Source organism: Pezoporus flaviventris, unplaced genomic scaffold (genome assembly GCF_033815535.1).
Source record: "Pezoporus flaviventris isolate CSIRO_AGI_PZ_B2104156 unplaced genomic scaffold, CSIRO_AGI_Pfla_v1 ptg000093l, whole genome shotgun sequence".
Lineage (NCBI taxonomy): Eukaryota > Metazoa > Chordata > Aves > Psittaciformes > Psittacidae > Pezoporus > Pezoporus flaviventris.
In genome coordinates, this window is record NW_026892641.1 from 4,394,075 (window position 1) to 4,418,932 (window position 24,858).

A 24,858-nucleotide genomic window follows, 5' to 3' on the forward strand; every position below is an offset into this window, starting at 1 on the left:
CCGGAAGGCTTGCAGAGGTGAGCAGACCCCTCATAGCTGTACAGGTTTCTTTAGGAGGTGGTATGGAGAAAGAAGGATCTGTTTGGTTTCCAGACCCCAGTAATTTCATGAGAGCCAGCAACCAGCCTTGGACTGGCTCCTGGACTGGAATTATATCAGGAATCAGAATATTTCCAAAGCCCTCATCGGTCTCTGGCTTCCAGGAAGTTATAGGAAATACGGAACAAAGAGAGCGTATTGTAACTTACAGAGAAACAATCTTCATTGGAGCAGGTACTGACTGAACTTCACATTTTCCATGTTATTCCTAAAAGCATTTTGCCTTGCGCCTCGTCAAAGAGCTGTCCAGGAAGAGCAAAATTGACCTAGTGAGTAGGGGACATTACCAGGGAGAATCCTGGGGGCATTTCACCTGAATGGTGAAGAAAAAGAAGATACGTGGGACCCTACGGGGTCCTTTTCATGGGGTCATCTTGTTGGGCAGCCGGACAGGTGTGCAAGATGAGGGCAAGTATATTCCAAGCTCCCTGCCTGGCAGGTGTTTAGGAGGTATGGATTCATTATCTCCTGTTGAAATGGGTTTCCTCACTTTTAGCATCAGCAGTGCTGCAGGGGAGCTCCCATGGGATGAGCTCTGGGGCCATCTCTTCTTTCCGCAGCTCGGTGTTGGTTTCACTTCAGGCTGGATTGGCAATGATTACCTGGGAGGGGTTCGGTTACACTGAGCTTCAACAAAAGCACCACCAGATGCTCAGGGAATGTTTTAAACGTAAGCTCTAAGCCTGGTGTTGTTTGGAGGACTCTTTCCCAGTCCCCATGGCTAATGCTTGGAGGTGGCTGACGGTCTGCTGTAGCCTTGGAATCTTGCTGAGAGGTGAGTGGATAACTTTCTCATACAGGCAGACTTCTGGTTTAGTCTGGTTTGGTTTTACTTTGGTTTTAGTGGTGCTGATATGGTTACCTCCAGAAAGCTATAAGCTAACAGAGATGGTGGTTGTGTATATAAATATATATGTACACATGTATATATGTGGCTTATTCTGGTCATAAAGAGATGAATGTAGCTGCCATTCTTCCAGTCTTTTCTAGGAATTTATTCAGGGAGAAGGCAGGAGAAGGTGGGGCATCTATTCACCATGAGGTTTTAATGGTCTGAAGAGAGAAAAAAGCCTGAGCATGTCAGTGTTTTCAACATAGAAAGTATGGAGAGCAAAAAGGGCAATAGTAACTCAGGGTTTGTTCTGTTCTTTAAGTTCAGGTTTCAGCATCTTTGTATTCATCACCTTTCTCTTCTGGAACATGAAGTCAAGAGACATCCTCAAGAGGGCTGGGTGAAATGGTGGAGTGCTGTGTCCCATTCATAACCACCATTCTTCTATAAAGGCAAAGCAATGTTCTTAACAGTAAAAGTCATTGCTCTAGTACTACTAGTGCCATTGACACTGATGACAAAATAGTGCAGATACTACATTATGGTGTGATAATAACTGGGCATTAACTTAGAGTCATGAATTTGTACCTTCATTTATTTCTTCTGCTTTCTTCTTAGGGGCCTTTTCCCTCTCCCCAGGCTGTAGCACAGACTGCCAGACCCACTGCCTCATAGCCTGCAGGCAGGGATATTACTACACAGCTGGCAACTGCTTGGAATGTCCAACAGGTTTCTAGTAAGTCTCCATCTTTCCTTCCCTCCTGCTCGGCACTGCAGGAAGGGAGTTGAACACTGGGGACATCATTTTTACTCAGAATATCCTGAGAGCAGTCTTACAATGCAGATCAGGAGGTGGGGCACAAAGCGAGGTGCCCGGTCCCTTATAGGTGATGGGGAATCCACTGTCTTTGACTTAAACTGCCATCCAGGGCTTTCTACAGCATCCGGAGCAACCCTCGAAGTCAATGGGAGTGGGGAATGTACAAAACCAGTTTCCCTTTGCTATTGCTTAGGGCAGATCTTGTGCCCTGTGTGTGTTTAGGAGGGGCAGGGATGTTGTTTGGAGTCAGGTTTCCAACTTCTTTATTTCTGATCCAGTTGCCCTGGGGGTCAAGCAGCTCCAAGGAAATGCCCACTGGGAACAGCCAATGTACTTACGGCTCAAACAGATATCACTGCCTGCCAGGTGAGCTGGGGGACAGGGGGAAAGAGCAAGCAGTAAGTAGTGCTTTCTGCCTCTATTCCCACCTATTCTGAACCGTCAGGCTTCTTCCCAGATTTTACAGTCTGCTTTGACATTGTTCGGGATATTCCTGCACTGTTTGGCTCTGATTTGGCTCAGAGAAAGCGGCTTGCTCTGATCATGCAAAGAATGCGTCCCCGTGGATCTGATGCTCCTTGTGATCCTACTGCAGGTTTGTCCCCGTGGCTACCTCAGCCTTGAGAGTGGAGCTGGGTGCCGTGCGTGTCCAGAGGGATATTCCTGCCATCCCCAAAGCGGTGTGCAGAGGAGCTGTGCTCCTGGTCAGTACTCACCAGAGGGAGACTTGGAGTGCCAGGAATGTCCAGAGACTTACATCTGCCCGGATGGACAGAGCAGACAGGTACAGAATGAGTGTGTTGTTCTCCAATGGTAAACTTGGGGTAGGCAGAAGTGAGTCGTCAGGACGAGTCAGGCTTCCCTGCTTTCATAGTAGGATATAACCTTTCTTCCTCAAGGAAAAGCATTCAGTACACTTCAGTGGTGTACAGTAGACCTAAGGCCTTCTACAAGTAGCCTTTATTAATAGAAATAAACGTTTCCCATCTAAATTGTGAGGCTGTTAGTGCTCAGATTATCTGCCACCGCTAAAACCCTCAGCTGAGGGCTCAAAAAGCCTGGAGCTTGAAGTACTCTTTTTACTTCCCTGGTGGTGGGAAGGGAAAAGGCAGACAAGGAGGAAGCAGGAGACAGAATGAAGCGCTTTCAGATAGAATGAAGGGCTTTTTCCTGCCTCAGGCCTCCCTGGGACACAGCTTTGAGCAGCAATGGCCATTTGGACCTTGTGGTGGGATCAATTCTTGTTTCTTCCCTTTAGCATTGCGGGGCTGGTGAGCAGCCGAATCCAAGCCGCACTCAGTGTATAACCTCCGCTCCCGGCCCTTTCCCAAGGGAAGACTCTCTGCTGTGCCAGCCCTGCCCAGCAGGTAGGTACATCTCACCGTGTCCTCTATAGGCATTAGACCCTAAGGAGACTGCCATGGCACTTTGCTCTGGTAAAGCTTAGCTGGCAGTTTGGGAACAGAGGTTGGTTCCTTGTGGGACAGCAGCACTGGAGGTTAAAACCAGCAGATGCCATCAAGAAGGGTTCCTGAAAAGCAAGTTCCTCAAGTGCTGCTGAGCCATGAGGAAAGCTTTGGCTTCCCCTTCCCTCCCAGAAAGCTCTCCCTCTCTGTGGGTTTTAACTGATCATCTGTGAAATTGATTCACACACAGTTATGTCTTTCTCCACTTCAGGGGCTGGTTTCACAGGCTATCACTAATACCCATTTATAGTGGGTGCTGTAGCATTCAGAATCAAATAAGGCCACGCTGTGGTTTTTTACCTAATTCCTCTCTCTGCTTGACACTCTCAAAGACATGCAGATAGGCCCATGTTTAGGTGGTTGCAGTGTGTTGTCACTGGTGGGGGTACAAATTCCTCACTGAGATGCTGGTGCAAAATTAGGCAGCAGGGGAACAGAATAGGAGGGACTGGGCAGAGGATGTCATTTCACGTGATTCCTTAGCCAGAAGGAAATGATGGAGTAACTGTGAAAGCACCTTAACTTACAGTCTGTGAGCGTTTGTTTGGGGATAATCCCAACACAAAACCCCAAAGCTTTGTGTTTGTCCAGGCTGGGAGCGTGCAGCTCTTCAGTGACATTGGAGGTTAAGCTGTCCTGGTACTGAAGGGCTGCTTGGCTTAGTTTCCCCATAAAAAGAGAGCTTTCTGCAGCATTAAAACCCCTTATGCATCCAGGAGAATGAGTATAAGCCTAGAGAGGATTTGGTAGCCCAATATTAGCTTCCTGTTGGGCTTGTCTCCTGTGATACAGTGCAGTGCTTTGGTGTCCCTCCAAGGTCCTCAGCATCAGTTCAGCTCCATTCTTCACCACAGTCCTTGGTAAGAGGGAAAGTTGGGTGCTGCAGTAGCAGGAATATCATTGAGAGTTCCCTCCACCCACCTTCAGACTTCATTTCCAAGCACACTGGCCTTACAGGGAGAGCATGGGGTAGCTCTTACTACAGAGATGCAGTTGTGATCTGCAGTCCTATCATGCTTTTCCTTCTCCTGTAAGCCCTACACAGCTCCAGGTGCCTCCTGCAGAGTCACTCAACTCAGTAACTTAATTCTTGTGTCTGTAATTAGAATCCCTCTTATTAAATAATGAAGAGTTCCTGTGCTCTGGGTACCTTACGTGTTGTGCAGTAGAAGGAGAAATGGCGAAGCTAAAGAGATCATGCTAGAGCAAGACCTCAGGAGTTTAGATTTAGTTATAATAGAGAGACGAGAGGACAGAACAGAGGATTTCTCTACCTGCCATGCACAGGATCAGCCAAAGGCTGCAGTCAGGTTTCACCTCCAGTCTATCAACCACAAGACCTGAGAGAGCAAGTGCGAATCTCCTGATGCTCAACACGTTCAATATATGCCAAGGATCCCAAGGTGAAATTCAGTGTTAAATGAGTACCTCTTGTGTCCTTCAATTAGAATAAGTCATCCAGCCCAATTGCAAAGCCCCTACATGGTAAGGAGTTTGACTACCACCACAAGCAGGAGAGGCCTGAGGATTCCCAGTGGGATATTTCATGGTTTGCCTGAGTTTAATTCCATATAATCTGTGTACTCAACATCGTGTGCATGGGAATAATGTGTCATTGCTATTCTAATACATAGCAACACATCTGCACTTAGCAGTGGCACTTCATGCCAGAGGTAAATCCTTCTTTTCACTCTTCAAATATCCATCTGGAATTTAGAAACTAGTTGATACTCAGGGTTTACAAAGCATTACTTGGAAAGAACAATTCATTGTAACTGGATATGAGCATTTCATCACTAGATGTGCAACTGGCAGGAGGATCTCAAGGGAAAGAGGAATGTGGTCCTTAGAGCAGGAACACTTCAGCTCATCTTTCCATTTTGGAGAGAGCAGAAGAATTGGAATAGGAAGAGAAGAATTAACTCTGATGATGCCAACTAATAAAACTAACTGGGATATTTAGCTGGAAATGTCACTGTATGTTTTGAATTGGATTTGAATCACCAGCTCAGGTTTTACCTAAGGAAGAAACACTTTTGGATGGGAAATGGATGAGAATTTACCAAATCTTGTCAGAATTTCCAGACTCAAAGATTTGGGCTATCTCTAATGTGCTGCTTCTCCCTGAAGTGACCTGCTGGTTTCTTCCACTGATTATGCCCATGCATCTCTGCTTCTATTGCAGAACCAAGCCTTCAGGGTGCAACGTTCAGACACCATGGTATGATTTAGCCGTGGATACTTGAGCTTTCCCTTTATCCCCTGCAACACAGACATGCATCAGCGTGCAAGAAACCCAGCAGCGCTCTGCTCTGACTTACAATGTCATTGCTAAACCACAGGTTGTTTTCTTCTTCTCTGTAGGTCACTTCTGTCCTGATGGCCTTGCAGTCCCTCCATGCCCAGCAGGGAGTTTCAAGCCCAAAGAGGAGCTTCACCCCCCCAGCAGCAGCAGCTCCTCATGCTTGCCAGGTCTGTGTCATAAAAGATCTTCATTTTGGGCACTGGGGTTATAATTCTCACTGTAAATCACGCTGTTAAAGCACATTCTTGTGAAGGGTCTGCAGCTACAGTACGTGTTTACTAGGCTCTGGCTCAGGCAGTCCTAGAGCTCTGCATGAAAGGACCACCTATGGAACTGCCTATGAATCACCAGATTTGTGGTGAAGCATTTGGGGATTACAAAGCTGTTACATCTAGAAGTTACTATCCCCTTATTTCACTTCACTTACATCACTTATGGACTTGGACCCTGATACTTAGATCTCTGCCCTATGCAGACACTTGAAAGAAGTTGCCATGGCAGGGAAAAGTGATGCTTGTACTTAGAGCAGAAGGAAAGAAAACCAAGGAGCAACCTGACACAGTGTGCTAAAGGCATCCAGCAGGTCAGCTGTGAAGCCAAAGTCAGCAGCTGCCTGTTGCTAAAGCTTATTCAACTGTGTCAGCTTTGCATGAGTCACCTTTTTTAGCACAATTCTTGTAGCAAAGGGAAATAAGGTTACAGATTAGGCAAAACTTCATTGTATCAATCAAAAAACAATGGAATTGAAGCCTTCGGAAGCGGTAGAAGCCCTGCCCTTAAGAGTGCCACTTTCTTATAGTGCCAAGTAGATGAAGCAGCATGTCGTGTTCTGAAATGCATGCAAGGAGGTAGGCACAAAGCTTCCACAGGTTTCCAGCTCTCTTCTGTGACCTTTCCTTTGGTTTGCACCCAGCAGGGCTGAGTTCCTGGGAAACCTGTGGAAGGTGATTGGATTTTGCAGTTTAGTAACGGATAAATGAATCGAGAAGGACAGAATAATGGAGCATGGTAACTACATCTTTGCTTAGACATGCAAAGGGAGACCTGGCTTTCTGCTGCAGCAATTGCATGCTGCTGAGGCAAGCTCTGCCTGGGTTTGTGCCCTGCAGAGTAACTCAGTGTCTCACAGAGGTGTAGAAATTGCTGCTTCCTCCTTCACAGTGCTGTACAAATGGGGAAAGAGAGACAATCAGAGGGATGCTCAGGGGATGAGCTCAGTTCACTCGAGTAAACTTTGGTCCAAGTCCAGGATGTTTTATCCAGGGTCACAAATCACCGTGTGCACTGGTAGGAGCAGAAACCTTGCGTTCAGCTGCTCAGTGGTCATGTTAGGCCTGTAGTGCTTTATGTACTGAGTCAATTATGCTAAGGAGCATTTGGCAAAGGCGGGACAACACCTGCAAAGCAGGGGATATGTGAATAAACCCTGAGTATTTCGTGTACGCTATCATGAGATAGGTGATGGCTCATATGGTTTAGCTAAGTGGTGTGGATTCTGGTTCTGTCATATGGCATTCCCACTGGATTTGCTGCTGGCACAGACCCCCATCATGCAGCTGTTTTCATCTTAAGGCAATGCTTAAAGTTCCATGAGGTTGCAGCCCCCCTTCAGCTGCGTTGACTCCGTTGCTATGCTCAGAGCTGGGGGATTTTATAGCCTTGAGAACTTCAGACCTGGTTCTAGCGAGCTTTTGGACCCTTGTGTTCTTCTGGGCCGTGTGGAGTAAAGGTAAGGGGGAAACAATGAGGGTTTTGTGGGCTGGGAATGAGCAAGTGGGTGGAAGGCAGAGGTGACCCTTGAACTTGCTTTGCACCCTGAGGAATCCTGATGTGGACCTGCACCTTCCCTCTGTGGAGGGGGAAACCTGGGCTTGAATAAATCCTGGTCATTTTGGGGTGCTGGAGAGCTCTATTCCAGCCTGCAGAAGCACATACACACCGGGATGTGCTTGAGCCTTGCTTCAACAAGCGTTTGGAAGGCAGCAGGGGTTCAACCTGGGAGTACTCCATCAGCCAGTGTTTCCCTTCCCCTTGAATTGCTCCAGTTGCTTTGTGCAGGAGTGACACTCCTGTGCTAAAGTTGTGTTTCCTCTTCACCCACTGAGATATCTGGGGGCATCTTGTGACGAAATGCACTTTCTGAGCATGGTAACAGCAGGAAGGAATCGTTGGGTTATTACGTCTTGATCTTACTAGCGTTCCTCTAAGTCACAATGCACGCCTCCTGTTTAACAGCCAGGATTTTAGGGGTGCTCACAGCTCACTGCTTGTCATTCAAGCCAGGTATCCACGGGTCCTGAGCATATCTCCAGTCTGTAAAGCATGGAAAACCCCATACAAGCATGGAAAACCCCAGGCTCTCTTCCAGCAGAAGCCTGAGCATGAGGGTTATTAAATGTACCTGCAGCAGAGCATGGTTTAAGGCTGATGGTTTTATGTTTAATGTGTCTCATTTCTTGTCCTGTTGTCTCAGAACACAATCCAGATGGTCTTACTGCTTGCATGAGCCACTAAACCTCACTAGCTTTCAGCTAATCCAACAGCACCACCTTCTGGCATTGCAGTGATTTTATTGTTGGTACAAGCAAAGGAAGCACATTCCATGGGACCCTCTGTTTTGTCAGCACATCACGCTTCCTTTGGGGACCTTAAATGCCTTCTTTCTGTCTCTCTTCAGGACTTGGGTTGTGCTGGAAGTGCCCTGCTGGGTATTTCTGTCCTGCTGGAGCAAGTCACCCAGTGCCGTGCCAGCCAGGCACACACAACCCTCTGCAAGGCCAGGATGAAGCCACTGACTGCAGAGCCTGCCCAGCAGGGAGAGCTTGTACCCAGGCTGGCTTAGCCCAGCCTGATGCTGAGTGCTTACCGGGGTAAGCCTGGCTTGGTTCCTGTGCTGCTGCTGATGTCTGTGCATGTATTTCACCTCCCCTGGTTTTGCTTCGTGTGTCAAGAGGTGCAGGTGGTGCTGCTGTGTCAAGACATCACTGCAGTTCCCGTTGAGTCAGTGTTGATGTAGCCTGCTCTGGTGGAGAGCACTGTTGCCACTGAGTAGGTTATAAAATTAGCCAAGGATGAAGCCAGGCCTCACATCCCATGGCTGTGAACAGCACAACCTGGCTGCATAACCTACTTTTCTTTAGATGAAGGGTGTCTGACGCAACCAGTCCGTTCACTGTGTTTCACCTTCGGGATTGCTGCATCTCCCCAGCTGCAGCGCTCACCCTAATACTGTCACAGGGCACAGAGTTTGTCTCCTTCTTGCACCAAAGCTTAACCTGCTGTGTTTTGTCAGGTACGTGTGCCCAGCAGGGTCATCCAGCCCTCATTCTCCCAGCAACGCCTGTCCTCCAGGAACAGTCGGCAATGATTTCAACCTCTTTGAGAAGTCCCAATGCGAAACGTGCCCAGCTGGATTTGCCTGTGGGAGAGGTAAGGAGAGGCTTTATGGCCAAGTGAACTGTGTTCTTTGGTGTCACAGGGCCCACTGGGACATCCTGGAACAGGTCAATGAGCTATCACAATGACGGTAAATGGGAAAAAGATGCCCAAAGTGGTACTGCAGAGACTGCTGTGCCCTATGGACAAGGTAAATTTATTCTCAGGTTCTCTCTTTATGCCACCCAGAGTGACTGTTTTAACTTCATGGCCTCAAAGTGGCCAGCTTTTAGTGTCTTCAAAGCTTTTCGCTTATTGGTGGCTTTAATATCAGTGTCTGCTTTGGACAGGGACACCACACAGGATACTTAAACTGATGAAAAGCTGCTTTAGTAACCAGTTCTGACAGAATCTCTCATGAGAGGATGTAATTCTTGTTACCCTGTTTCAAATAGAGGAAAGGTGCAAAATGAGGGGAAGACTTCACTCAGGGTCACCCGGCAGAGCTGAAAACAGACCGAGAACTGGGCTTTGTAAAGCCAGCTTTAGGCTACACTGCTTGTCTTCAATGTGTGTTACAGGAACAGGGGGGAAGCAGAAGCCCCCCACTCCATGCCCAGCTGGTCACTACTGCCCACCAGGCACCAAGCACCCAACGCAGCACAAGTGTGCCCCGGGCACCTGGAGCAACAGGACAAGCCTGACCTCAGCGGAGGAGTGCTCCCCATGCCCTGCAGGCTGGTTTTGCTTCGGAGGAGCCCGTTCTCCTACTGGGATGTGCAGCTCAGGGCACTACTGCCCTCAGGGTAGGAGTGAAGGAGCTTTAGTGTGCTTCTGTCCTTAGAAATGTTGTTGGACTCTGATATCACACCCTGACTTTATCAGCGGATCTTCTGCACTGGGTGTTCAATGTGGAGTCGGTAACAAAACGTCCCTTCTGTCTAGTAAATAACACTGTTTGCACAGAGCACATTGGCATTGTTTTCTTTCCCTTCATTGGCAAAGGATTCAGATGCAAATATCTGCTGCAATTGTAAATGGGAAACTTCCTGCAGGGATTCGGCACACTTTGCTAAGTGGTGATTTTGTCACTGTTGTTCTCAGAGCTGCGAGCAGTGATTTTTGTATATAGAAATACATATTTACATGTAACTCATGTAAATACCAACAACGAAGAGCAGGGGGCTTATTGCCTCCTGTCTTTGAAGCTGTATTAAGAACTAAGGCTGGTCTTCTCCTCTTTCTGGCAAGGTACACAGAGGGGCACACAGTACCCCTGCCCTGCAGGAACCTATGCCACCAGGCTGGGAAATGGGAGAGTGGAAGACTGTGCTGCCTGCCCCCCAGGAGCTTTCTGCACCAGTGGGACCTCCAAGCCAGCTCTGTGCCCAGTGTAAGTGCATCCCATGTGCTGCAGTAGCTGTGCAGGTACAAAAGAAAACACTTCTACATGGCATTTCAGAACACTTGTGGGTTTAAGTAATAGCTTTCCGCACCAGCAATGTTCCTTTGACCTTGCGTGTTACTGGCTGGTCCAGGCTGGATTTTTCTGAATCAGGGAGTTTCTTGCCTCCAGAAATGGTAGATTTCCTCTATACAGATGACTGAGGATCCAGACCAGAGGTGTGCTGTCATAGAATCAGAGAACCAGGGAATGGTTTGTGTTGGAAAGGACCTTAAAGCTCAACCAGTTCCAACCCCTACCATGGGCAGGGACACCTTCCACTAGAGCAGCTTGCTCCAAGCCCCTGTGTCCACCCTGGCCTTGAACACTGCCAGGGATGGGGCAGCCACAGCTTCTCTGGGCACCCTGTGCCAGCGCCTCAGCACCCTCACAGGGAAGAGCTTCTGCCTTATCTCCAACCTGAACTTCCCCTGTTTCAGTTTTAACCCATCAACCCTTGTCCTACCATTCCAGTCCCTGATGCAGAGCCCCTCTCCAGCATCCTTGTAGCCCCCTTCAGATACTGGATCGTTTTGCTGCTGTTGTGACTCTCTCTTCTGTTGGATTTTCTGCTGCAGAGGAACCTATCGCATAGAACATGGTGCAGAAGTGGCTGCAGACTGCACCCCTTGTCCTGGAGGGTATTACTGCCCTGAGCTGGGCACTGTATCTCCTCAACCCTGTGGTGCTGGCAACTTCTCAGTAAGTAACAATAATTTTCTCCTGGCACCTGCTGAGCAGAAGGACTGAAATTTGGCAGAAAGGGAGCTTCAAGGCGAGCTTGAGGCTTTGAGTGCCTCAAAAGGAGGCACTGGAGTGAGTTCATCTCCTTGCGCGATGGCTCCAATTTGGGGAGGTCGTATCCAGTGCTCTGAAGAATACTGGCCACATGTGCTGACTCTGCAAGTAAGGAGGGAAAGTGCTAGCACAGAGAAGGAGTGTTTCTACACAGTCAGGTCTGGGTGTGCTCCAGACTTGGTGCTAAAAGTGCATACCACGTGTGCAGTGCTGCTTTTGCTGTTATTCCCACTCCAGAGGCTAGGACCAGCAACCTGAGTACATCTGTCCTGCAGCTGAGCAGGGACTTTGGGTTTTCATGGCATATTTGACCCTGGCAGAAAGGAGAGTTGGTTCCTGCTCCAAAGGATGCATTTGATTGCAGTGGAGTCAAGCCGTCAGTTAAACAGCAAGATGGAGCCACAGCAGAGAGTAGCAATGGCCCAATTGTTCTCACAGGCAGGTGCTGAGGCCTGTTTCTGAGTTGTCTACCCCCAAAACGGCATCAATAATCGTGCTAATTGCCATGTTTCCCCATTGATGGGAAATGGGCTCTTCACTTCTGTCAGGAGACCCCAGTATCTTCCTCCAGGCCAGTTTTCCATCACTGCACAGTTTTGGTAGTTACCACTGGAACCCTTACTAAGGTCAGAGAGGAGGGAAATGGTGAATGGAGATGTATGTACAGCAAAGAGATTCCTTCTTGTTTGTGCCTTGGAGTTCCGTGTAACAAAGAAAGAGGAGGGGACGTGCCTGTGTTCTCTGCTCCTGCTGGCAAAGGGTGTTGGACTGTTCTGAGGATCAGAACCTTTTCCATGGATAATCCACAGAACCTGCTTCTTATTTGTGAAGCCCAGGTTTCCTTGCCTGCAGGGTGAATACACTGAATTGCAAGCTGCCTGCTGCTCACAGGTTAGCTTAGGTGGGAATTCTTTTTGTCTCTGGGAGCATTACCAATTGTGCAAGGATTCTTTTGCCCTTGAGAAGTAGAACCCCGTGCTTTCCCTGTTGTAGGACCAAGGTTCAGCCTCCTGCTTGCCATGCCTGGTGGGACATTACTGTGCTGGAGAGCACACCAGCTGGGAGGTGATGCTCCTAGCCATGTGCCCAGCGGGTCTCCTGTGCCCACAAGGACAGGCTGCTGTTCCAGACACCAGTGCAAATGCCTGCCCAAGAGGATACTACTGTCCCCAGGGAGACACTGTGAGTGAGTCTGCTTTGGTCCTTGGGATTGGGATTGAGTTGGCTGTGCAGTTACAGTCTGCACTGGGCTTTGTCTTGCTATAGGAGCCTTTCCCAGTAGTCTCTGAACTGGTTTCTGTACTCTTTTGGGGTTCACAGATCCTAGCAATATTTGCCCTCCATACAACTGTTGCTAATACTGGGGTAATGTTTTCTGTGCACAGTCCAGAGCATTGGATCCCCATTCCATTGTACCATCTTTTCAGCATTCACCCCAGATTCCTGGTGCCTCTTGTCAGTGTTTGTTCCCAGTCATATTAGTATGGTAAAGGTCCATTTTTCTATATCATTTCAAGGGTAAGCCTTGTCCCAATGGGACCTATGGTGAGCAGATGGGTCTAAGCAGTGTTGCCGAATGCTTGCCCTGTCCCATGGGGAAGTACTGCTACAGAGATGGGATTGAGCCTCCAGGAATTCCCAATCCTGTAAGTAGAGCTCAGGTCCTCCTGATTTTTTATTTCTCCAAAGGCTACAACTGTAAATGGAGTGAGCTTAATGCATGTTTTTTGTCTTTACTTAACCTTCTGCCTGTCAAAGCAGGCTATGAAAGAGGGGACAGAGATCAGGAGCTGGTGCTGCTCTGTATCTAATGAGTTTGGGGATCTTTCAGGGTGATTGTTCTGTCTCTAGAAAGAGTGAACTCTTCCAATATTAATAGCTGTTAAAAAAAGAATCCTCTTCTCTTCCACATGGGTGAATCTGTGCTTTCATTTAGGAGCAAGAGGATAACTCTTATCCCAGTTCCAGCCCTTTTTCCAAGTGTGGAAGAAGAGCATCTTCCCCACAGCTGTATAGAGAACATGTAGGGCCTATCTCAATGACAAGACTTTACCTTCCAAACCCCTCACCTAGAATAATGATCCTACATGGTCAGAGTTCTACTGATAAGACTGTGAATTCCCTCCCTCCCCTTCTTTTCTGCCCCGTTTTCCTGCATTAAAAGATGCCAGGTTATTCAAATTATAGATTAAGCTTGGTTCTTTTGGAGTTGAATCTTAAGAGGTTCCTCTTCCCTACTCAGAAGAAGACAACAAAACCATGCCTGAGTGTGTATTCTGCTTTCCAGACAGGGGATTGCCCACCTGGCTATCACTGCCCTCCGGGGACTGGGTTCCCTTTCTCCTTCCCCTGTATGCCAGGCTTCTTCTGGGATAATTCCAGCACAGAGGGTGAAGACCCTTGCACACCATGTCCACCTGGGTACTACTGTGACTCTCCTGCCATGCCAGAGCCCAAAGCTTGCCCAGCAGTGAGTTGTTCTTTCTTAGTTACCTCGTGGAAGAAACTGGTATGTGGGGGTCTAATAGAAGAGCTTGAAGTGCTGTATTAAGCTGACTTTGGTTTGCAGGGCTTTTACTGTGTGGAAGGCAGCTCTAAACCTGAAGCCTGCCCTGAGGGGACATACAGTGGCAAGAAGGGGCTATCTGGACCCTCGAAGTGCAGTCCGTGTACCCGTGGGTTCTACTGTGCTGCTCCAGGGCAGACTGGGCCAAGTGGTCCCTGTGAGGCTGGATTCTACTGCCAGGGCAGAGCCCTCACTCCAGTAAGTCTCGTGGCAAGTTCTTCTCCTCCTTATCTAATTGTGCTCCAATGTGGTGGCTCTTTCGTCACTGTGGTGCTTTTTATTAGCTTGGTGACTTCAAGAGTCACAATTCTGCGCTGCTCACATAGAGTCATAGAATCAACTAGGTTGGAAAAGACCTTCAAGATCAAGTCCCCAGGTTGATGGCATGAGGACCACTTGCTGCCCTCAAAGGGAGTGCAGCCAGCCACGTCATATCTGTCCCTCTCAACACCAACATCCCCTTAACTAAAACCAGAAGTTGAGTGGATGTGAATTCCAGTGGGATGCTGCTGTGAAAACATCCGTTTATTCATGTTGTGTTTACTGCATTTCCCCTAAGTTAGGTATTGTCTGTGCTCTGCACAACAGAAGATGTCTCTGTTTTCCTGTCTTGCCTTGGGCCCAAAGCAGGATGATGCTGTAAACACCTGAACCCTGGTTACTCCTTCTTTTGAATGATGCCTTTTCCAATTCCAGCTGCCCACAGATGGTGTGACAGGAGACGTGTGTCCTGCTGGGGCTTACTGCCCACCTGGCTGTGCCTCACCCATCCCCTGTCCTGCAGGCACTTACAGCAACCTCAGTGGGTTGAGGAGCCTCCAGGAGTGCTTGGACTGCCCCCCTGGGTGAGTGTCCTCTTCAGAGAACATGGTTCAGCCCTGTCCCATTGCAAAGGGATTGTTCAGCCTTCAGCTTAGTTGCCCCAACAGCCCACCCTTACCTTGCAGAGCAAGGCTCCTATCAGTGGTGCGGCATGGTTTCACCCAGCAGCTCCTGCCTAAACATCCTCCCTGATACTGATGTTACGTTAGCAGACAGTGTAATTCACCACCCTGTTGCATTCCTTTTAACGGCACCAAAATGACATCACTGATTTGGAAGGCAAAGGAATGGATTGTGGTGGCTTTCACTTCCCCGTGAGCGTGCTTTGAGTACGTGCAGCACAAGGCCAGTGAGGGACGGTGACTTTCAGGTGCTGTAGGACTCCATGAGGTGCAGTCCAGAGCTCTGGGAGAATCCAAATTCAAAGAGCTTATCCCTCTATTTTTTTACTTCACTCTGTTTTCCCAGGTGAGGTAGGCAGGAAAACCGAGCAGGAGACTGCTCTGGAATTCCTGTTCTGTGCAGAAGCTGGAGGGAATGCCGTCAGAGTGGCTTTCTTAAGTATTTTTAGCCCAGAGCTGCAGAGCAGGTTTGAAGAAAACCAACACTTGGGTGTTTGTAAGGCCTTTAGTCAGAAGTAGATGCAGATGCTGCTCCCTGCTTGTAGAGGGGAGGATTCTTCCCAGGGTACAGCTACTGAATCTGAGAGGTTATGGTCCTTAAAACACATGTGTGAGAAGTGACACGTATCCTCTGTAACTCCCTTTCAAGAAACAGGTCTCCAAGATTCCAGATAGACAGCAGGGATATTTTTGTACTGAGATTGTATTATGCAGTGACAAAAGGAACTATTGTACCCACGGTGTCTGTTTTTCCCCACATAGCCTGTATTGTGATGGGACAAACAACCAAGCTCCCTCAGGACCCTGTGAAGCTGGCTACTTTTGCACAGGAGGTGCCAAAAGTGCTCTTCAGCAAGTGGTGATGGAAGGGCATTATTCCTTACCAGGAGCTTTCAAGCCAGAACCATGTCCTCTTGGCAGCTTCCAGCCTGTAAGTCTGTTAGTATACCCTGTGTAATGTACTTGGGGGGGGGGGGCATCAGAGCCCTTGGAAACTGTCCAGTGTTGGAACAGAAACGCAGGAAGTGGTTGTAAGTGGTCACCTTAAGAAAAGCGGACCTGGGTTTTCTCCTGCATTGGGTAATCACCACCTCCTTTGCTTTTACCCTACAACAGAAGAGCTCTGTGCTTGCCACTGCTTTAGTGGTGGAAGGTGCTCTTCAGATCCCACAGGTCTGTTGCATTGGGACTGACTGCAGTTCATTTGCTTCAGGGTGCTCATTCCGTAGTAGGGAGCTGGGAGAGTGTGCAAAGTTCACTGATTCATGGGGCAAGCAGCAATACCCCACATCTGCCAAGTGCTTTCTGTGTTCCCCCTTTAGGCTCGTGCTCAGGCTCTTTGTCGGGACTGTCCAGAGGGTACATTCTGCAGTGAGGCAGGCCTGGCTGCACCCCAGGATTGTCCCAAAGGGCATTTTTGCTTGGCTGGCAGTTCCTTCCCTCTCCCATGCCCAGTGGTAAGAGTCGAATGTGAACTTGGGTCTCAAGCAGTGATTTTCTGCAGGCTCCCAGCCCCTTGGCAGAGGACATTCACTAGTTCTCTCCGTGCAGGGAACCTACACTGATGTAGCCAGGGCAGGTTCTTGCAAGCCCTGCCCAGCAGGCATGTACTGCAGCAGGGCTGCTCTGACTGAGCCAGAAGGACATTGTCAGCCAGGGTATTACTGCCTTCAAGGTTCCAGCACCTCCACACCCGTGAGTACTGAATATCTCACATTGCATCACGCCTTTTGGCACTACAAAACCTTTTGTAAACCACATTAAGGTAATTTTCCTCGCTTCAGATGGGGCTGCCAGTTGGAGATCTCTGCCCACAAGGACATTATTGCCCTGCTGGCACAACCCACCCAAAAGAGATGCCATGTCCTGCTGGCACCTGGAATGCACAGAGAGGAGCCCAGGATGCCACTTGGTGCCTGCCTTGTGCTCCTGGGTTTTTCTGCAACATGTCTGGGCAGGCTGCTCCTGAGGGACTTTGTGCACGAGGTGAGACAAAGCCAGACAAAGCTCCTTCAGCTTCTTAAAAACTCCCTTGGCTCTGGATCAGAGACAGGACTCAAATGTCTTCTGCTTTAAGGCTATTACTGCGCAGGAAGGACAAAGACCGCAAAGCCAGAGGATGGGATCACTGGAGATCTCTGTCCTCGAGGACATTTCTGCCCTGCAGGCTCAGCAGCCCCTTCTCCCTGCCCCAGTGGAGAATACAGCAATGCAACAGGTCAGGAACTGGAGCTTTGCAACTTGTCTGTGACCTGGGGGATGTAGAAAACACCAATTGTGTTACTTGTCTGCGTCCAAGAGTGTCCTGAGAGCTCCTGGCCATTATCAGCATTCAATGGGGGGGAGTAAAGAAAGGGGTCGGGGGGGTGTTGTTTTTTCCCTCGTGTCACACGGGGAATGTATTTCACCCTGGCAGACAGCTCATGGGTGAGGATTGGAGCAGTAGGTGCACAGATAGCTGGTAAGCGGTTCACGGCCTTTCCTTGCTGTTCTGCCTGCGGTGAGGTGTGGAGGTTACTGGCACTCTGGGGCTGGTGGAGTTAAGAAGCTGAATCAAACTCTCCTGGTTTGTGTTGGAAGGGCAGTTATAGCAGGAGGGCTTACGGAATAACTTCGTTTCCATTCCTGCTTCCTAAGGCAGAGCGAAGCTGTGTACGTGGTGTTTTCCTTCCACTTCATTACATGGTTCATTTTAATTCCTCTCCTTCCTTCACAGGTCAAGACAGATGCTTCCCTTGCCCTGCTGGGTTCCACTGCTCAAGTGGACTGCGCCGTCGCTGTCCTCCTGGCTTCTATTGCCCTCAGAACACTGGAATCAGCTTTTATCCCTGTCCCCCTGGGACCTACAACCCCTCCTATGGCCTCAGCCAGGCTGAGAGGTGTCAGCACTGCCCTGCAGGTGAGGGGATGGCTCTGTCAGTGTAGAGCAGTGTCTAAGAGGGTGATATCTCTGAATATCCCTTTTCCTAAGCCACTGATGCATGTTTCAGCTCTAGGGAATACAGACATCAAAGTACACAGTCCAGGAGGTTCCTTATCCCACTGACAGTGTCCCCAGTGAGCCACAGGTTTCCCTGAGGCCCTGCAGAAGGTTGGGTTACACTCAGGGTTTCCCAGAGGAGCATGAGCTGGGCTGGGATGTGGTTCTGTCCCTGTTGTGCTGCTGCTGAGGGACTGGCTCTCCCAATCTTCCCTTTTGCCTCCCGATGCGTGTGTGCAGCACAGCAGCTCTCCTGGCTGTTCTCCCTGTTTACCCATACTTGATGCTATTTTCCCTCTGTGGTCTTCTAGGGATGTTCTGTGGAGAATGGGGATTATCCTCTCCAAGTGGTCCCTGTTGGCCAGGATTCTTCTGCACAGCAGGTACTGAATTTAGAGCTCACAGGGCAAAAAAGAGAAGCGAAAAGGAATTCCCTGTAGGAATCAGGTTTTGTACATTCTCTGTACAATCTTTCCCATGTTTTTATTACAGACAGTGCCAGGGTGGTCCTGAGGAATAAAGCAATGTGATAAGGTTATCATCAGTCCCATCATAAGTTTCTCTATTTAGATACCTGCTTTCTGAGCCTACTAGAAGGACTTGGGGAGGAAAACTACAAGAAGCAGACTCAAGAAAGTCATTACCATAGGGATTTGACTGTTGTGAGCAAGTTTCCTGGCAGCTTGCAGTTGGTGTTTGCATAGGATAAGGGCTCGGATTTGTAGGGACAAAGGACTACAGACAGGAAGATGGTGGCAACGTCATTCAGTCCCCCTGCACTATATTCAGCAGCACTGAATGTTCTCTGTGCTGCATGCTGCAACCACGCTGCTGAGGATTAGTGCTTGATACCTCTCATGGAACCACGGGTCCTGAGTTTGGGTGATTTCATAGGGATCCTGACATTTACTTTACTTCTAAGTTCTTATGTGCTTGGAATTATTAAGAGAAGTCCGAGATGAGAGCTGAAAACCACACAAATACAAATTTCCTAGAGGCCTTGCTCTCTGGTTGTGGCTGGTTTGGGCAGCTCACCCCTTCTTTGGGATCTCTTTCAGGTCAAGCGCAGAAGGCAGTCAGCTCTGCTGTGATCAGCATTCAGATCCATGCTTTGCAATGTGGATGGCAGGCTCCATAGATGCTCTCACTATTCCCGTATAACTTAAATAGCTTCTGTACATACTGGCCCTTCAACAAACAGATGACTCTCAGTTTAGCATGGAAAGTGGGCATTTGGGGTCACTTTTAGTCCTGGTTGCAGCAGTGGGAACTCAGATGAGTTTATTCTCTTCTGAGTATGTTTTCCTGGCTATACACTGGAGAGTGATGATACATGCTAGGGAGGTATTTTGTGAGCTATAGTTAAATCTGTATAGGGGTTTAAGTGCAATTGTATCATGTGTGGTCACTGTCTCCTTCTCCCTGACATCTCAGCTTTTAGAGGAGTAGGTCTGTGGTGGACTAAGCCATCCAAATGGTTCTGTTCCCCCTGGTACTTGCTGTTAGTTATTCCATTCCGCTATAGATTGGCCTAAGTAACAATCACCAGCTGCTCTCTTCTGTCAGCTGTGGAAATGTTTCTTTAGGCAGGAACAGTCACCCGTGTCATTCAGGACACCTTTGGTTTACCTTCCTCATGTAGGAGCAAGCGTCCCAAACCCTAATGGAGCCACAAACACGAGCACTGGTGGTCCATGCCCCCCTGGCCACTTCTGCCCAGCTGGCACAAGCATCCCCCAGCAATGCCCTGTGGGCACTTACTCTGACAGGTAAGTAGTCTTCTTGGTTCTGCTGGTGCTCATTGGTGTTATCCTTTTCCTTTTGGTTTCTCCCTTAGTCCTTTAAGTAGCAAAGTACAACTCAGCAAGGCTCATTAGACACATGGCATTGATCACAAAAGCCTCCTGGGTGCTTTCACTTGTCCAGAGCTGTAGGTATCAGTGGTCTACTGCTGAACTTGTGCTCCTGCCAACAGAAAGCCTGCTTGTGTCCCTCACCAGGCTCTACAACAGGCAGGACTCCAGCTGCACAGTGTGTCCATCTGGCTATTACTGCAGCTCTGCTGGCCTCACAGCACCCTCAGGACCCTGCTCAGCTGGCTACTACTGCTCGAGTGGAGCTTCCTCACCATCACCACATGGTGAGCTGCCCTGGGTGAAAGAACGTCGGTGTCTTCATTTGTCTGTGTGCAATGCTGAGGGGGTTTGGCCCCAGGCAGTTCCTGTTGTGCCTGTAATGGACGTAGCCTGGTTGCTCCTGGTCATTTTATTGTGTCTCAGAAATAAGAATTTCCAGGGAAGAGTTACAGATCTTTCATAGCGAATTCCATGTCCTCCAGAATTCTTGGTGGATGCGAAGCAGAGCATTTAGAAAGTTGATCTGTTCAGTATGATTTGTTGTGGCTTTGCCTGTGAAGCAAGGAGAGAAGAGGCACGGTAACACAGCATCAGAGAGTTCCAAAGTGGTCATTCTAGTTACTGTGTTGATCTGTCTTCTGGGATCCCAGAGAAGACAACATCTTTCTTGCTGGACCTTTGTTAGCATTGTCCCTCCCTCAGCAGCTCCCTTTGTGGGCCATGTTTTTGTGCTTTCTGTGCTCTAGGTATGTGGGAGAAAGGAGGTCCTTGTCCTGTGAGCCACTTCTGCCCAGAAGGAAGCAGCTTTCCCTTGCCCTGCCTTGCAGGGACTTACAACAACCTCACCAGACAAGCTGCATGCTTCCCTTGTGCTGCAGGCTACTACTGCCCAGAAAACTCCACCAGCTACAGTATGAACCCTTGCCCAGCTGGCTTTTACTGCCCCAAAGGTGAGATGGGTCCTGGGGGACAAGGCAATCCATGGGCCAAGAAATTGTCTCTGTGGACCAAAGGTTTAAGTGTCAGTCTGGTTCTTCACAGGAAGAAACCCCAACCATGGAAACCACAGCTATGGCTGTTGTTTGAGCCTTAAAGGCAAACCAAACAGCACTGTCTGCCTGGCCGTGAAGGGCAAGCTGTGCACTGTGAAGGTCAGCAGTGACATAAATGGGCAAAGATGACCCCGAACCATAGGATGCTACATGAAGTGATACAGCAGGATTGGTAGCCAAGGTAGTATTTATAGTCCATGAAAGCTATTTGCTCTTTTTATTCCAAAGGAACCAGGTTTGCTACTGAGTTCCCCTGTCCGCGGGGCTACTATAACCCTGATCCCATGACACAGAGCTTGGATAGCTGCTTGCCCTGTCCTCCTGGGCACTACTGTGGGAAGGAGAACTTGACAGCTGCCTCAGGCATGTGTGATGCAGGTGAGACTGGATCTCTGTGGCTTTTGCATTGCCCAGCACTTGGGGACAGCATAGTTTTGGGAGGCTGATGCTTGTGTCCTGCAGCAAAACCATCCAGGATGGGTTATTCATGAGAATTCCTGGGGCTCTGTCATTGCTAGAGCTTCTCAGTGGCGTTTTTTGTTCTCAGGTTGGTTTTGCATCTCAGCTGCTTGGACCTCACGGCCTTTTGATCTGGATAACTACACCAATACCAACTGCCTCTGCCCAGCCACTGCCACTGGAGGGAAGTGCACAGCTGGTTTCTATTGCCCCGAAGGAAGCCCAGAGCCACTTCCTTGTCCTCCAGGGTTTTACTGCAATGCCTCAGGTCTGTGTGTTTGCAAAGCAGGAGTGATCTGGTTTGAGGGGTGTTAAAATGAAGGCATTGTGTGGGCAGGGAAATGTTTGTTATTTCAGAACTCACTAGAGGACCCTAAAGCTAGTTTTGTTTCTGGATGATAAACCTGGTTTTCCCAGAATTTGCTGTGTGTCTTCAAGTGAGTCACTGCCTCCATGGCCATCTTCGAGGACCGATGGGAACACAGGTGGCTATAGGTTCATAGACATGGAGTATCAGGGTCTCCTGACAGAATTCCCTGTATTCTGTGTGCCTGCAGATGCTGGGATACAGACAAAATGCTGCTTCATTTTCTCCTGCTCCTTTTCCTTCCTTTCAGTATTCCTTCCATGTGTTAAACAGGAGCTGATTTTATCCTGATGTTTCTGTAGAGCTGTGATGGTGCTTGTGAGATGCCTTTGGTGTCTTCCAGAGGGATGCTTCGAGTGGGTGTTTTTCCTGCTTTCCTTCCTTTATCTAAGTGCTCTGAGTGCCATTATCCCCTCTGTCTTCCAGGTCTGTCTGTGCCCAGTGGGGAATGTACTGCTGGTTTTTACTGTAAAGCTGGAGCAACAATCCCTAACCCAACAGATGGTGTGACTGGGAATATCTGCCCTGGGGGCACTTACTGCAGTAGGTATCCGGCAGGAGTAAAAATTTCATGTCACGTAATGTCTGAAATACAGAAAATTTCATGTCATGCAATATCTGAAATCACTGGGGCTGATTTTGGAAGTGTGGTGGCCAACTTGCTACTGCCTAAAGACTCTGATTCTTCCCCTAGTTTCCCCCCTGGCCTGTTCTTTGAAAGTGGGGAGTGATAGATTTGTCTCAGCACCCAAACTCCTCCATCTTTGGATTGTGAACAGCTGCACCTCATTTTCCCTTGTTAAATGAAGCTCCTAATGTCAGTCCTCTCCCACGCAGCACTGTTTGAGCTCTGCATGGCTTCCCTGACCCTGTTTCCATGCTGCTGCACGTTCATCCAAGCCCTGAACGCAGCAACGACCTCCTTCATCTTTCACTGCTCATTTCTCTCTGTCTTGCTTCTGTCCTCGCAGCTGCAGCATCAGCAGTACCCAAGCTCTGCCCTGCTGGCACCTTTTCCAGCCTCCAGGGGAGGAGAATGCTTTCGGAGTGCCAGCCTTGCCCCTCTGGCTTCTATTGTGAGGAGCCTGGCCTCACTGCTCCGACCGGAGAGTGCTGGGAAGGTAAGTCATGGATAAACAGACCGAGCCTCTGGGCACATGCTCAAAGGAAGGTGTGTTTGTGTGTATTGGACAGCTTCAAATGAATGTGTGAGCCAGTGGTTTAGAGAGGAAAAGCCAAAGGTGGAAAAGCCATTCCCCTGCCGGGAGATCTGCCAGGAGTCGAGAAGGTGCTGTAGGCTGTGCAGGCACCCAGAAAACAGGAGTCCTGTTTTCACAGTCTCCAATTGGAATTCCATGCATCGTACAAGAGATGGCTGCTTACTGCTGACTCCTGAGCCTTCCTATGGGTGCAAGTTTAGAGTCTCGCTGCCTGTCTTGGTGGTTTCCCTCTCCTGACTTGGAGAAGAGCAAGTTCTGGCTTTGTGTGAAAAGGCCACTAGAGGTTAAAGCAATTCAGACATGTGTGCCTGGGAGAACCTGCTCTCTCCTGATGAGCAGCACCTCAATAGCTACTATCTCCTAGTAACTATCTCCTAATGTAGCTTTCTTTTCCCCTGCAGGCTATTACTGTAACAACCAGCAGGGGCCAGTTACTGATTTTACCCTTTACCCATGCCCACGAGGGTTTTACTGCCCAGCAGGAACAAACAGCAGCACTCAGTACAGCTGCCCTGCAGGAACCTTTGGACCAAGGCAAAAACTGAAAGCAATCACAGAATGCCAAAGGTGCCCACCAGGAAAATACTGTGAATTCTCTGGGCTTGCTGCCCCAACAGGTATATTGCTGCTCTCCTGAGTGTATTCAGTGGTGTTAGAGTCATGGCAGGGGCTGATGGACTGGTGTTAGGACATTAGGATGCTGATCTAGGTGAACTATCCCATTCGCTTATCAAGAACTTCTTGATATCTTTTAATAGATTCATGCATTTCGTATCAGTTACTCTGTTTTCTAGGAGATTGTGCTGAGGGGTTTTGGTGCAAAAGTGGTGCCCGAGTAAGAACCCCCCAAGATGGAGAATCAGGACTTCCTTGTCCTCCTGGTCATTATTGCCCTGAAGGTAAGAGCGCTTTGCTAAAGCAGAGCTGTTGATCAGTCGCAGAAGGCATGAGGTGGTGTTTCCTCACTCCAGCACAATGTATTTTGCCAGGTGCCCCGCTTCCAGTGCAGTGCCCTCCTGGCACATGGGCTGGTGGTGAAGGCAGCAGGAGCTTGCAGGAGTGCCAGCCTTGCCCTGGGGGATATTACTGCAATAGCTCAGGGCAGAGAGCCCCCTCAGGACCCTGCAGCCCAGGGTGAGTAGAAGAGCACACACATTTACATGCTGTGTTGCAAGAGAGGAGGTCTACAGGGGCTCTTCTTAGCCTTGTGGAAATGAAGGATGTTTTCTTGGCTGCAGGTACTACTGCATCTCTGGGGCCCAGTCCTCAGCTCCCACTGATGGCCTCTCAGGAGCTCCGTGTCCAGGCAGTCACTTCTGTCCTCTCGGATCCAGCAGTCCAGCTCCATGCCCCCCTGGCTCCTACATGCCACACACCCATGGAGAGGAGTGCCGTGCTTGCCCGGAGGGGGAACACTGTGTCTCTGGAGAGAAGCCACAGCCCTGTCCCCAGGGTGAGTTAATGTCCTGCTTAAATGTCTGAGTCGTCTTTGACGTTCCAAAGGCTGCTGATTCTGGTCTGTTCTTTCTTTTCCAGGGTATTTCTGTCCCAAGGGCACAGCTCTTCCTTTTGCTTGTCCAGCAGGGTCCTATAACCCTTCACCAAGGCAAGGCAGCTGCCTCCCCTGTCCCAAAGGGTAAGGGTGAGACACTGAGTCCCCTACATGTGTGAGTCCCATACTCACACATTTTAGGTGTGAGTAAGGGACTATTAGGCATAATTGTTTATCCAGTCATCGTGGAGAGGAGTGTGGTGGGAAAATGAGTTCTTTTACCACTGAAAAGCACTTGTCTCTGTGAGGAAGCAGAGCTCTGTTTAACCACGCTACAGCTGAGTGTGGGAGCAGGCAAAGTCCTAAATCCAGGTACAACTACACTGGAATTTAGATCAGAAAGTTATTTGGAGCAAGGAAACCACTAGCACCATAAACCTTTCCCATGTCTAAAGGAAGAGACTGTTCCCTTGGCAACAAGCCTGCTGAAGGGGAAGAGGATCTTGGGTATCACCTGATGCTGAGTCCGGCTTTTTCCTGTGGGGATTCATCTCCAATTACTGCCTGGATTTGACCTTGATTAACTTTTACAAGTTGATGAATCGCAGCCTGGATGTGTTGTGACTCAAGTTAAGGAAATTATGTCTCTGTGGCTTTTGCAATTATGCCATCAATTTGGCAGAGGAGGAAACAACTCAAAATGTAGTAAAATATGCATAAGTAGGTCTCTTGTGGTCAATACACCACATTAGACTGGCTGGTCCCACCACTAAGTTGTTATTC

At 49.0% G+C, this 24,858-nt stretch overlaps 1 protein-coding gene across 1 annotated transcript; it reads left to right on the forward strand.

The window, feature by feature from the left end:
- Nucleotides 1-2,035: 2,035 nt before the first annotated feature.
- Nucleotides 2,036-24,500, forward strand: LOC133280979 (multiple epidermal growth factor-like domains protein 6). Its single transcript, XM_061476067.1, has 32 exons — nucleotides 2,036-2,117; nucleotides 2,347-2,535; nucleotides 3,010-3,118; nucleotides 5,582-5,689; nucleotides 8,200-8,392; nucleotides 8,815-8,951; nucleotides 9,479-9,703; nucleotides 10,149-10,290; nucleotides 10,920-11,043; nucleotides 12,133-12,321; nucleotides 12,657-12,785; nucleotides 13,427-13,609; nucleotides 13,709-13,903; nucleotides 14,402-14,550; nucleotides 15,412-15,580; nucleotides 15,972-16,106; nucleotides 16,201-16,344; nucleotides 16,434-16,635; nucleotides 16,727-16,867; nucleotides 17,366-17,548; nucleotides 19,272-19,398; nucleotides 19,630-19,769; nucleotides 20,232-20,435; nucleotides 20,766-20,915; nucleotides 21,085-21,264; nucleotides 21,790-21,906; nucleotides 22,335-22,484; nucleotides 22,985-23,200; nucleotides 23,378-23,482; nucleotides 23,573-23,717; nucleotides 23,822-24,036; nucleotides 24,120-24,500. The coding sequence occupies exons 7-32, from the start codon at nucleotides 9,673-9,675 to the stop codon at nucleotides 24,221-24,223; spliced, it is 3,969 nt and encodes a 1,322-aa protein (XP_061332051.1). The 5' UTR covers nucleotides 2,036-2,117; nucleotides 2,347-2,535; nucleotides 3,010-3,118; nucleotides 5,582-5,689; nucleotides 8,200-8,392; nucleotides 8,815-8,951; nucleotides 9,479-9,672; the 3' UTR covers nucleotides 24,224-24,500.
- The last annotated feature ends 358 nt before the right edge of the window (nucleotides 24,501-24,858 follow it).